The sequence below is a fragment of the Micropterus salmoides genome, unplaced genomic scaffold (genome assembly GCF_014851395.1).
Source record: "Micropterus salmoides isolate LMB-PRFRI ecotype aquatic unplaced genomic scaffold, ASM1485139v1 Ms_hic_scaffold_8, whole genome shotgun sequence".
In the NCBI taxonomy this organism is placed as follows: domain Eukaryota; kingdom Metazoa; phylum Chordata; class Actinopteri; order Centrarchiformes; family Centrarchidae; genus Micropterus; species Micropterus salmoides.
In genome coordinates this window covers 20,774,268-20,787,632 of record NW_024044570.1, presented here as the reverse complement: position 1 = coordinate 20,787,632, position 13,365 = coordinate 20,774,268, and the positions used below count along the sequence as shown (strand labels likewise).

At 39.2% G+C, this 13,365-nt stretch overlaps 1 protein-coding gene across 3 annotated transcripts in view; it reads right to left on the bottom strand.

Moving 5' to 3' along the window:
• The window catches only part of LOC119894006 (voltage-dependent calcium channel subunit alpha-2/delta-1), a 74,003-nt gene that overhangs the window by 44,273 nt on the left and 16,365 nt on the right, over window positions 1-13,365 (bottom strand). The window contains exon 1 of one of the 3 annotated variants that reach the window (XM_038706485.1): window positions 1,658-1,779. The exons of the other annotated variants lie outside the window; for them this stretch is intronic. Coding sequence (XP_038562413.1) covers window positions 1,658-1,705 — 48 coding nt within the window. The 5' untranslated portion in view covers window positions 1,706-1,779. Of the gene's footprint in view, window positions 1-1,657; window positions 1,780-13,365 lie in introns of those variants that run through there. 3 annotated transcript variants of the gene reach the window in all.

Below are 13,365 nucleotides of genomic sequence, written 5' to 3'. Positions count from 1 at the left end.
TAAATCTAATCACCGTTGCTCTACACATCTCTCTAACAAACACAGACACACACACATACACAATAAGAAGCGATAAAGAAAAAGGGAATAGTGGTAAGAGAAGTTCAGTAGAAAATTTCTTCAGTACAAGCAGTAAAAAGGGCAAGCACAAACTAAACAGCACATATTTATCACTCTGGGAACAAATGACTGCCTTAACTGATCTGTAGACATTGTCTTTATTCATTACTGAAACATCATGACTTTAGAATTACACTTTAATTGTGTGAGTATTGTGATATTTAGACATATTTAGGGGCTCAAGCACCAGCCGTGCGAGGACCCTATTGAACCTAAAGAAATCATGTTCCTTCTCCGAAATGAACTGCACTTGTGATGGCCTAAAGGTACTGAAAAAGTGGCGAAAATTTACTTGTCATATGGGTCTCGGGCATGGGCGTGGCAAATGCAGCCTCTGCAACAGGTTTCTCCGACATGTACGAAATGTTCGCCGGTTGTATCATGTGCAGACATACAACAAAGCCTCTTGAAGCGATGCCCTAAACCCAAAAGGAAGTCAGCCCTTTTTTATTTATTGTAATGTACTATAACAAAGAGAATTAGCCAGTAATCAGTCATCATTAGTCCAATCTAAAGACATTGGTGATGAAAACAGCTGTGCTGTGACTTTTTCGTTTAAGGGCGTGCCTGTGGCGTGGCATCAAAAATAAATGTTTTGCCATGAAACAGGAAGTTGTTGTAACTTCACTGTACATGCTCAAATCTGTACCAGCTGTACCAGGGATTTAAATGATGTGAAGCACTATTGTTATCAATGGAATGTGGCAGGTTAAAAAAAATTTACTCATGCGATCAAAAGTGTAAAGCTTTAAATTTAATATTTTGTCCCAAGATAGTAGCTACGTCAGTTTATAATTAAACCGCACTAGACGTTAGGCCTACCACCACTAACCACAGGTGTCACCAAATCAACCAGGACTGAAATTTTGAGGATTACAAGACAAGGCAAGGGACATTTGAGTGAAAATCCTTATTGATAATTAATTATCTGACTTGCGAAGTCACCGCTAGATATTCCAATCATACATTTTAAATCTAAATATAAGATTATCTCACGTTTAATGCATTTCTGCAGTGTGGAAAAGGTAAGGGGTTACAATAAAAGAACACTGACATGAGATCAAAGGGGACACAGCAGGCAAACAGAACAGTAACAAACAGAAACTGACACTATTGCACAAGACTGTGGATATGTTCACCGAGGCAAATCCCCACGGATCAAAACTTAGCCTGGCTCTGTCTTGCCCTTCTCCAACTGTACTGGATAATGACAGCCCTGTGGAGGAAAGGATTGCCCTTAAAGAAACCCACCTGTCTGACTTACTGACTTCCTTCACAACAGCAAGGTTACCATAGCGAAACTCCACTCAGGGATGTATTTTGAATTAATTAAAGCATTTAGAATTGATTAAAATAGATTGCATATATAGCTGAATCTCCTTCTGATATCCATCTGTTGGAGTTTGTGAGTAGGAAAGTATAACATCAGGCATGTCAGATCTGTGCATGAGCAATAACTGGATGAAACACTAATAGTATATGGCATTCTGTGCTTTTACTGAGTGTGGGTATGATTGTGTATATTTGTGTCTATGACCATGTGTCTGCTGTCGGCAATGGTTCCATTCTTGATCAACAGTCCCATATCTTTGGCCTCCAGTCCTGGGCTTGTTCCAGACGTGTCTCCACCTCCTCTGCACTGTCTGTCAGCAGCCAATTATACACATCTGAGCCACACATACACACCAACACAAAATAGTTAGGATGACGTTATTAGCACCATGTTCACCATGTACAAAAATAACAAGTTCCATCACGGCATCAAGTACTAAATCATATGTTTTCAATATATAAATTGTGTCCATCAAATTCTGAATGCTGACATTTCGTTGTGTTTAGACTATTTTAGTGATTCCTTATGGAGATTTACATCTGAATCAATAGCTCCAATAAAGTGTAATAATTGTATCAGTAACCTGAAAACAAGTCTGATTTAGAGCCGCATAATGCCTACAGGTATTTGGTGTCTTGTAATCCACTGTAAGAATCTATACGTGGCACAGGTCAGTAGCTCCATTTCACTTACAGTCATTTGCTGCTCATACAAGCCTCTGTGCCAATGTTACTTGCACCAACAACATGTAAACTTGCAAAAGCAAGTTCCAGTATGGGATTGCTTTACCAGTGTTTATCTGTGTTATTAGAGGTTTAAAAAAAAAAAAATATGTACAGAAAACCCACATAGAGCTGGATGGTGGTATAAAATCCTAATATTTTCTAATTAAAAATTAAATTCTGTGACACCTCAGCTGCAAATACACCCAAGGTTTGACAACGTTCAAAACAAAAATCTGGTTCTTTACATTTTCATTCAAAAAGTGTTTCATAAAATAAATAAAAGATCAGATTAAGACTGTAGTAATGTGCCACTTGGGGGAAAGGGGGAACAGTGATTCATATCAATGATGAAAAGGCCAAGTGTAGGAGGTCTTGTCATTAGGTTAATGTCAGCTAATGTCAATGTTAACATCACATCATGTTAATCTGAGCTAACCAAGTTTCATACATCCAGACCATATCTCACAATATGTTCAATTTGTTAAATTACATATGTACGACACTCTAGCAATGCAAATGCATGCAGAAACACACCCCTACAGTAGTGCATGAATATATGGATATATTGATTACAGATCTCTCCTTGGGTCCAGGATTTCTCTCTCTGCATGATGTTGTATGTAATATGATACAGGAGTAACAGAAACAGCTGTTTAATTCTTGATACATCATACGCCATACTCAAGCAATTTGTGTTACATTAATAGAGAATATAGGACTACAGTATTTTGTGTCAGTATATCCTTCTCACTCACCCATGCAAATCCGCAAATACACACAAGAGAGCAGACCGACAGGGTTGTTAAAAATTCATGACAGGGCTCTGACGAGGCTCCTCTCCCCTCTGGGAGATATGGTGGGGTGTGTGAGGAAGGATACCTAATTACCCTTCTCTTTTGACTCTTTTTCTCTGTATCTCTCTACACTTTCTCTTTGCAAAACACGTACAAAGAGAGAGGTTATCGGGCTACCCAAAGAAAGCAATAACACATTCAAATCAACTCTAAACTACAAAGCCTTGATTTGATTAGACTACTCCCTGAGTGACAGCTAACCTCTCGCAATTGGCATAACAGTTCATTACAGAGCTACTGCAAGTTGCCGTCTCTGACAATTGATTAGAAGCCAGCGTATCTCTGTTGAAACACACAAATTTAGCACTACAACGGTTTAGTTAATGGTGGTGCATGACACACTCCCCTGCTTGATCTAACTGCTCATTTGTCTCCCTTTTAGTTATTGTGGTATAGATACTCCAGCTCCACAACATAATGAGTCCACTCTGTCACTGGAAGACCACTTGAGACCTGACGTGAGCCACTGCATCTCTGCAGCCTTAATGGGGGACAAAGAAAGAATGGATACAAGGAGACTGGGAATTCTATGGAGATATGGAAGTGGAGTGGTTTAGGAATGATGTTCTTCCATGAGAAAAAGGAGCAAACAGGAGAAGGAATTCATAAGAATAATAAAATCTAATATTAAGAGGAAAAAAACATCCAATACTATCTGCAGGCAGCATGCCTGATATATGTTGGTTGGCTATGTCTTAATCCCAGTTCAACATAAAAACAGCCTAATGATGGCTGCAACAACTGCTGTGCCTATCAATATTCGAACAGCCAAATAGGGCACATAATATAATATTTCTCATTTCATGCACCTTCTACTGTTCATGCACACTGATGTATGAGATCATTACACCGCAGCCACAGAAAGCACAGAAACATTTGGAGCCGGCCTGAGTGTTGAATGGCAGTGGAGTCCTACCTGCTAGCCCCACAGAGAGATATTTCTGCCCTGCTCTCACCAGTCTTAGTTGTCATTCTGCCAGGGCAGCCCAGCAGCCCACCATGCATTTAGTGAGAAAGCAGAGCACAGCTTAAAGGATAGACAGGGAAGATGAGACAGGCTCTACTAAACCTCACAGAGCCTCCCAGACTCCCTGCGTGTGTATGTGTGTGTGTGTGAGAGAGAGAAAGTATATATGCGCATGTGTATGTGCGTGCATGCGGTTGTGCGCATGTAAGTGTAAAGGCTCCACACGCCTGAAATCAATGGGCCATTCAGAGCACACTGCCTTCTCCCGCAGATAACAAAGCAATACTCACAAGAGTAGTAACAGTCTAAAAGATCATTAACACCCACATCCAGTCTTCCCTTCCTCATTTCTGACTACATGACCGCATTTATGAATGCCTGTTATTCGCCATAATGAGTCTCAGTTCAAAGGGATGGCAAGAAAGTAAAAATGGGGGTTATGTGAAGGGTCAGTATGAGAAGTTGAAAAGAGAGGAGCCAGAGAAGGGAAGGGGGAAAGGGCATTACGAGCAGATGGATTCACAGAACGCACAGTCCAAAGAGAGAAAAACAATACTCCGACTCAGCATGATCACAGTCTTTGTAGTTTTCATTAAAACGTAGCTCATGAGAATAAACAGTGGGATGATAAAGAAAGATATACACAAGGGTGGATGGGGGTTGTTCAGTAAAGCAATTCTTCAGTTTATTTTTTGGGACAAGGGCAAACAAACGCACCCTGCTTTGTGCATGTCTGATAAATACTTTGAGTTATTGTGAAAAATAGATGACAAAGAAACAAGAGGAAACTTAAGAAAACAAGAAATGGAAAACAGGACAGACGGACAGACAGCGTCAAATAGAAGAAGGGAGAAGACAGGAAAAAGTGTAAGATATGAGTAATATAAAAGAGCACAGAAGACTAAAGAGGAGAGTTGCGGAGAGAGAGAAGACATGCAGTAGGAGGAAGGAAGGACCACGATAAGAGAGAGACAGAGGCCAGAAGAGATAAAGAAAGGTTGATTTCAAATTCCAATTTGACGAAGAATCCTGGCAAAAGGTCAGGGGCTGGACACAGAAGAGAATTGACTAGAGAACGAAGGCGGCAATAATTGAGGGATACAAGGATCGAAGGCGAAGGAGGTGAGTAAAGGGAGAATGAGAGCATGAGAGAGAGAGAAAGAGCAGAGGTATCTGCAGCTGTGAGAGCCCAGGGGAGAGTCGTGCTGCTCCACATGGCTTCTCTCAGAGGCCAAACCCTCCCATGGGAACAGTAAATCTACAGCTGCTCCATGTCTCATTCGCTGTCTTTAGCTGTTTGCTCTCATGTGTGTATCTCAAAGATGTGTGTATCTCTACTGTCCACTTCAGAGAATTTATATTGTTTGTCACCTGATCAGATTTTAAAGAGAATCCACTTTACAACGCAAACATTGAGTCCTGATCGTCTAATTCAAAAGGCAAAAAGACAAAGGGACCACTTTCCAGAAAGACATGTATAAAGGTTAGTTGTAACTAGTGGATTTAACAATAATTAATAATTAATTTTCAAATCCTTACAGATAAGTTATAAGCCAGTAACAGGAGCATATTTTCATATTTTGAGTTGCCAGGTTGTAATAAATCCTGTTGGCTAGTGTTTATCATATGCTATGTGTCATTCATATAGTTGCATAAATGGGAAATCCATTAATACATTTTCATTGGTTTTAATGAGCCATAAAAAAGTCCTTAAACTTGCCGTAACATGTTTTTCTGGGCCACTTGGGGGCAGTATAACAATGTGTGAACACAACATGGACAAATCATCCTTACCTTTTAATTTGATATGTTGCACATCCAGCCGTTACAGTGCAACAATATCAGTATTTCCCCTATGGTTTATTTCAAGGGGGGTGGTAGATCCCCCGAAACTACTAGTGTCGCGGAGCAGTTACGGATCTGTGGTGCCGTCAAAGACGTGGCACACTAATTTATGCCTGTTTAGGTTCGTCATCTTCTCCGTTCCTCTTTTACATTTTTACCGCTAAATCTAGTACCTCCTGAAGCTACAGTTATGCTACATTCGCATATTGAGCAACGTGACCATGGATAGGGCCCTATGAAATCTGTTTTCTGATTCCGTTTTATTTATTTTTTCCAAAATTCTGCTGTTTCTGTTTAAATTTGTCTAGAATGTGTGTTTTACAATTCAAGCACATTTTGTCATCAGAGTGTGTAATCATGTGGTGGATGAATAAAATTTCAGCAATTCAATAAGCCAATATTACAAATGTAATCAATCATGCATGGTGGTGTAAATATGCATTTAGAAATAATCCATCCATCATCCACTTTTTGGTCTCTACCAACTCTTGAGGAAAATATCTGGGTCGTTAAATGCTCAATGCCCCACTGTGTTCACCAGCTAGTTGCTAACTTTGTCTGTCTAACATTTGGTGCTGAGCAGGTAGTATACAGTTAGATTTTAGAGCTTTGTCACTGAAAACAGCTACCTGCTGTGACTGAAAATAACGCTATGAGAACAGTGAGAATAAACCAAAACAGTAAAGTTGTGGACTTTAAACAATAAAGCTCTGTAAAGCTGTAGGGAACTGCAGATTCAGGTGCTGCTTCTCTGTAGGTTCATCACTACACCAAACACACTCTCATTGTTTTCACATTTTCATTTGAAACGTTGATTTTACCCACCTCAATAAATAATCATTAATAAATGGATTTTTTATAAATCTTTATCCGGGTTATTGGTAGCGATTTTCTTAAAATAAGTGGTAGTTTTTTTTTTTTATCTGGCAGCTCAAAAGTTGTTGGAATTAATGGATTTAAACTGATCTGTATAGGATTTGTAAATTATTTATTAATAAGCATTATTTTGGTTTTCATAAAAGTGCTGAGGGAAACTTGATTGAAGAAAATAGCTTTAAAGTGAATGCATGAAGTGGAGACTTTGGAATGAGGGAACATGTCATGGTTTGTCTGTCTAACAGCTTGTAAACTGAAGCACTCAGTGTTACCTACTTAGAAAAACAGGCTGTTCTACTGCTATACGTGTCATGTGTCTGCAGAATCTATTTGCACATTGCACGTGACAACACATTATGCAGTTTAGTCACACAACTAACATATTTTGTTCATTTAAAATCCGGCAATCATTGAATTAGTTGTAAAAGTGTTCCAACAGAAGAAACACTGTAGACTAGTGTGGGTCACAAGACTCCTCTGTATTTATGTCAGTTATTGGGCTCATTGCAATTACTATTAGTGTCTTCTCAACACTTGTTTGTATTTATGTAAATTGTACATGGGCTTATTGCATTTATATATAAAGGTATGGGCTGTTATTATTTTAATGTTTATGCAAACACATTTTATTTTATTTATGGTTTTCAATGTAAAACTTGGTTCCAGATGGTTTCAGTGTGTGTATTGGTACATTTCAATAATTTTCAGCACATTTTACTTTCAACTGTGATAATTTTGGCAACTGTATATGAAATTTTCATATAATTTTATCTCTTTCTTAACGGGACCATGTGTAGTTTTCAGTAGCCTCCAGCAGTGAGGTTTCAGATTGGAACCACTTACATACAGGCAACTTTTTCACATCCATGATGTGCTGCATTTCTGCTAATGTACAAATCTTTGCATCAAAATAAGACTAGTCCTTAAAGTGCATCATCTCCTAGAAGTAAAATATAAATAACATTTTACCCAGAGTCCACTGATTGTGGCTACTGCTGCACCATGGTTTTGTCCGTCCTCTGCACAGCATTAACTTCCACTGGAAGCATCTCAGATGCATTTCAGGAGCTGAGCACATTGTTGTTTTGTCCTTTTTGTGCTTCTATGGCTTCTACTCTGCTACCAGCAATGGCTCTGCATGTCAACGTCGATTTGTTTTTCGTTTGGCATGACGGGCACATTAAACCTTTTTGTTGTTTTTATCCTTACGTGGAGTTTGTGTTCAGTCAGTCAGTTTTTGGTGTAAGTAGACTCCATTTCGTTAGCTGCAGTGTTGTCCAACACATTCTCATCTCGGTGCGTCATTAACGACGCATTCAGACAGTGTGACAAAGCATAATTATTTGACGCTAAAGGTACCCTTTAGTGTCCGTATGAAACGCCACAGTTTGCTACGTCGCAGCAACACAAAAGAGGCTAACCCTACCTGCTTAGGTTTAGGCGCTAACATGTCTGATAGTTATGGTAAGGGTAGGGGGCTTTGGGGGACTGTCAACACCTTTAAAACTTCCAGTCTGTACGAGACGCCCCAAGGCGTCTCACACAGACACCGAAGGGTATCTTCAGTTGGTATTGGACACCCTGAGATGAGAACGGTCTGTGTTGTCACTATGTATAGTTCAGAATCAGTAGGCAAGAGGCTGCTGAGCGTGCAAGAACGCCACAGTCTACGACAAGAAATGGATTTCACAGAAAATCCAACCTGATTTCTTCACATAGGAAGCAGTACTGTCCGTCAGTGTCCGTTACAAGCAAATGAAACAGCAGGTGTGTGGTTAATTTTTATGTGAGGTTACAACCTACTCACAAATAGTCAATAAAGTGGTACATTTCTTATTAAAAACTACATATAGCCCCTTTTATACTCATTTGTATTTATGTAAATTTTGCATGGGGTCATATACTGTATAACGCTATAACATCTTTAATGTTAATGCACATTTGATATCGTTTTCATATGTTTACATAATGTATTGGCTGTTATTATTTTAATGTTTATGCAAACAAAACGTGCAAAGTGTTACTAATTTTATTTTTATTTTGGCCACTATAATCTTGCTATGAAATTTCCATACTGTTACATCTCTAGTAGCAACAGTGTCAGAAGGCAATCAAGTTCATGTAGATTGTGATTATCTCAAACTGATGTAAGAGAGAGGCTACTAATTATCTTGTCACATTTCAATTACTGTAATCATATCAAAGAATCACAACACTGACTCTGAAAACTAATACCCATCACAATTAATTAAAGTTGCTTATTATTAGATATGAAGAAAACTTCATGATGATCTTGACAGTGAAAGTTCTTAACTGTTTCCAAATCAAGTATTCAAATGTAACTGCGAGCATGTTGTGATCCACCAACACCGTTTGTTCTCAATGAATGTATTAGACACTTGTTCCAGGCCCAGCATAAGTCTAGTTAGAATTCCCCATCTGCACTGCTCCCTCCCACTCTCTTTCTGTCTATCACACACACATAAACACAAACATGAACACACACAGACACATGCAGATACGTCTTGTCTGCTTAATATGATCAGCGCAGTGTGGAGATGGGAGGTTGAGTAACATCTGCTCTGGAGACTGGAATATCTCTGATCGTATCATAGTCTCTGTTCATTATTGCATTACATTGGCACACACACACACACACACACACACACTCACATGAAAACATCATAATGTCACATCTTGTGCTCATGATTACAACACTGTGACAGCAGGCAATAGATTAATAAAAATATGGTCCAACACCTGGGGCACATTAAACACATGCACAAATAACACATCAAGCACATACCGCTAAATAAAGATAAAGATAAAAACTGGTGAATTGAACTGATATGCTTAATCTATAGAGATGGAAGAGTTGTCATAGTGTGTTTTTTTTTACATGGAACCACAATACATGTTGGTTTCATGTAAATCTTTGCAGAATTGCTTGGAGCAGGTTTTTCACCTCATGTTCTTCTTTAATGCATTTCAAGTTGAAATAAATGGAACACCTAGCGCCTAGTACAGTCCAGAGTGGTACAAAGAACAGAAAAGAGGTAAGGAAAAAAACAAATAAAAGTCTGGTTGTGCCATTTAATATGCATGTAAGGCACAGTGTGATAAAAACAGATTGCCTTGTTTTCGAAGAGCTTTTTGATGACTATGACATGCTGTGCATTAAAGAGATGTAGTTTGCAAAGCGAGATCCTGTAAGCCTGAACTCAACACACAAACACAAAATGTTTGATGAAGCTGGGGAATCGGTTACTGTTCTTGAGGTAAAAAATGTAATGCTGAATATCTAGAAGAGAGACAATGTTTTTGTTTTTTTAATTAAGCGTGATTAGATTGTTTATGTTTCAGCAGGTAATGTAATGGGGTATTTAATTTAGATATTGTAGACAATAGTTAGAATTATAATAGTTTTTTTGATAATCATATTACCCTGTCCAGTAAAATAGTGCCTGTGAACACTAATCAAGTATGGCAGAAATACTGACCTTCTTTCAAGCAGCATAGACATTAAAGCAGACGTTAACATGAGATTTGTAAAAATGACACTGTTCTATGTCGATGGCATTATTGTGGAATATCCTATGGTGGCAACTAAAGCCTTTTATTAATGTAAAATTAAAGTGTATAATATTAAAGGACATGTGGTTGAACTAGACACCGTAGCAAAAAAGGCAGATATGCTTGTGAGGATTTCAAAGTAATAGTATGTTAGTTTATCACAATGCAAGCTGATTGTACAAATCGAGCTATAATGTTTAGCCCCATGGTGGAAGGAGGAGACATGGACTCAGGAGTACTTCACCATCCATCCTTCCATCGTCAACCGCTTATCCTGCGTACAGGGTCGCGGGGGGGCTGGAGGCAATCCCAGCTGACATCGGACGAAAGGCAAGGTACACCCTGGACAGGTCGCCAGTCCATCGCAGAAGTTCTTCACCTGGTGCTTCAATTTATTTCTTCACCAGACATGTGGAAAGTGCAGTAGTGCAAGGGTGAATTATTGCAAAAATTTATCAAAAATTTAAAAACAAACGAGGAAACTAAGTATAAACTATTCAAATTATCATTACAAAGTGATATTAAACAACACAAAAAAACAATATATCAGGCCCTGACTATTGCACACTAGCACATTTGCCCTTCCAGGCCAAAGCTGTTCTACTCAGAGCATCCTCTGCCTTCCTCCTTTATACCGGAAGCCCCTCCTACAAGACAAACCAAAGTTAATTGGAAATCAATCAAACAACACTACGCTACCGCAACATTCCCAAACACTTCTGGCTATATCAATATATATATATATATATAACTATAAAACCAGAAATTAAATGTTACATGCTGAACAAGCTTCTCAAAACAGAAAACTTTAGGTCCTCCAGTACACCCCTCCGTACTGGCTTATACTTGGATCATTCCAGGTCTTCCCCCTATAAATTATTCCAGAATACAGGGGTGGACTGGCCAATTGGCAGAACTAGGCCAAATCCCAGTAGCCTGCCATTGATAATCTTAAACAACAACAGAACATCATATAGCAAACTTAAACACACACACTACATTGAATTTCTACAAATGCCCCTGAGTTTTAGCTCTTCTTATGAAATGAAACAGTCCCTTCACTTATGGTTTCAGTGGTAAACCACCACAACAATAACAATTACCTACAAAAAACATTATATTCTAAGCAGACACGTTTTAAGAATAGATCAATCATGAAGTAACATTTTTATTTCAAAAAATGTCAAACTTATTGGCAAATTTTAACAAAACTCCCTTCACTGCTATGCATCATGGGAAGTCTGAGGGGCGGACTATCCTAGCCTATCACCCCAGACTCACACAGGCAGCATGTGAACCACGGTTTAGTTCTGTCCTCTGACCGGCTTCAACTTCCACTGGAAGCCCCTCAGCATTTCAGCAGAGTGTGCAGCCTGCACAACGTTAATGACTTGTTTTTTGTCCAAGGAGCATTTCAGAAGAGCGTTTTGCCTGTGTGATTTTGCTGACATGTTTAGATTTTGTTGATTTGGTGATGAGTGCTGGCTTTATGCACTTCTACAATGATTAATTAGGCTATCTAGTTAAACTGTTTCTTATTTGTCTTTTTTAACTGTGTTTATTGTTGATATACAAGCAGGAGTCTGTACAGGGTATTTTATTTTGAAAATTGAACAGATTCTTGCTGTTTTATGTCTGATTTCCTGCCCGGTTCATCTGCTCTGTGCTGCTTGACGGATGCCGCGCAAAAATACACTGGTTGCTTCTCTCTGGAGCGGAGCGGGAGACACTTCTAGGATGCACTGCAGCGCTTCCGGTGTGAGGACAAACTAGAATGGCTGCCATCCGCTCCAGCAGCCTCGACACAGGCAGACTCAGTGAGTCGAGGGCAGAGATGCTCACAAGTCTTTGAGCTGGAGTCCAAGTCAAGTCTCAAGTCTCTGAGCTGGAGTCCAAGTCAAGTCTCAAGTCTCTGAGCAAGAGTCCAAGTCAAGTCTCAAGTCTTTGAGCTAGAGTCCAAGTCAAGTCTCAAGTCTTTGAGCTAGAGTCCAAGTCAAGTCTCAAGTCTTTGAGCTAGAGTCCAAGTCAAGTCTCAAGTCTTTGAGCTAGAGTCCAAGTCAAGTCTCAAGTCTTTGAGCTGGAGTCCAAGTCAAGTCTCAAGTCTCTGAGCTGGAGTCCAAGTCAAGTCTCAAGTCTCTGAGCAAGAGTCCAAGTCAAGTCTCAAGTCTTTGAGCTAGAGTCCAAGTCAAGTCTCAAGTCTTTGAGCTAGAGTCCAAGTCAAGTCTCAAGTCTTTGAGCTAGAGTCCAAGTCAAGTCTCAAGTCTTTGAGCTAGAGTCCAAGTCAAGTCTCAAGTCTCTCGTGGTTATTACGAATGTTGTATCACCTGCTGCGTTCAATGAAGGTTGCTTATAAAACTGCATAGCTATAAGGAATTCTGTAACTGTAACCTGTTTTTCATTTACAGAGCACAACCATGTAATGTACAATGCAATTATTGACGGCTTATTAAATACTGTAAGTCAAAACACTCCCCAGACTCTTAAACCCAGTGTAACTGTGACGTTGCATAATCAACAATAAACCTGTAACCTGTTTTTAACTTACAGAGCACAACCATGTAGCCTAATATACAATGCGTCTACAATTAATGACAGCTTATTAAATACTGTAAGTCAACAAACCCTGTTGATTTTCAAACCCAGTGTATAGTTAACAGAGCACATCCACACAATGTGCAATGCAGTTAATGACAGCTTATAAACTACTGTAAGTCAACACATCCCGCAGACTCTCAAAACAATAAACTGTAACCTGTTTTTAACTTACACAGCACAACCAAGTAATGTGCAATGCAATCAATGACAGTTTAAACTACTGTAAGTCAACACATTCCCCCACTCTCAAACCACTGTAACATTATAACTAAATAAAACTGTAAGGTTACATGATCAATAATAAAGCTATAACCTCTTTCCAGCCAACGGTAATAATTAACGTGATGGTAGCCAGCGGGACCTAATGATTACTATACCTGGTTTGGTACCTGTTACATCAACAAATAGGGTTAGTCCCATAGACCAGGGGTTTTCAAAGTGTGAGGCGGGCCTCCCAGTTTCAGGGGAGGCTCAGTG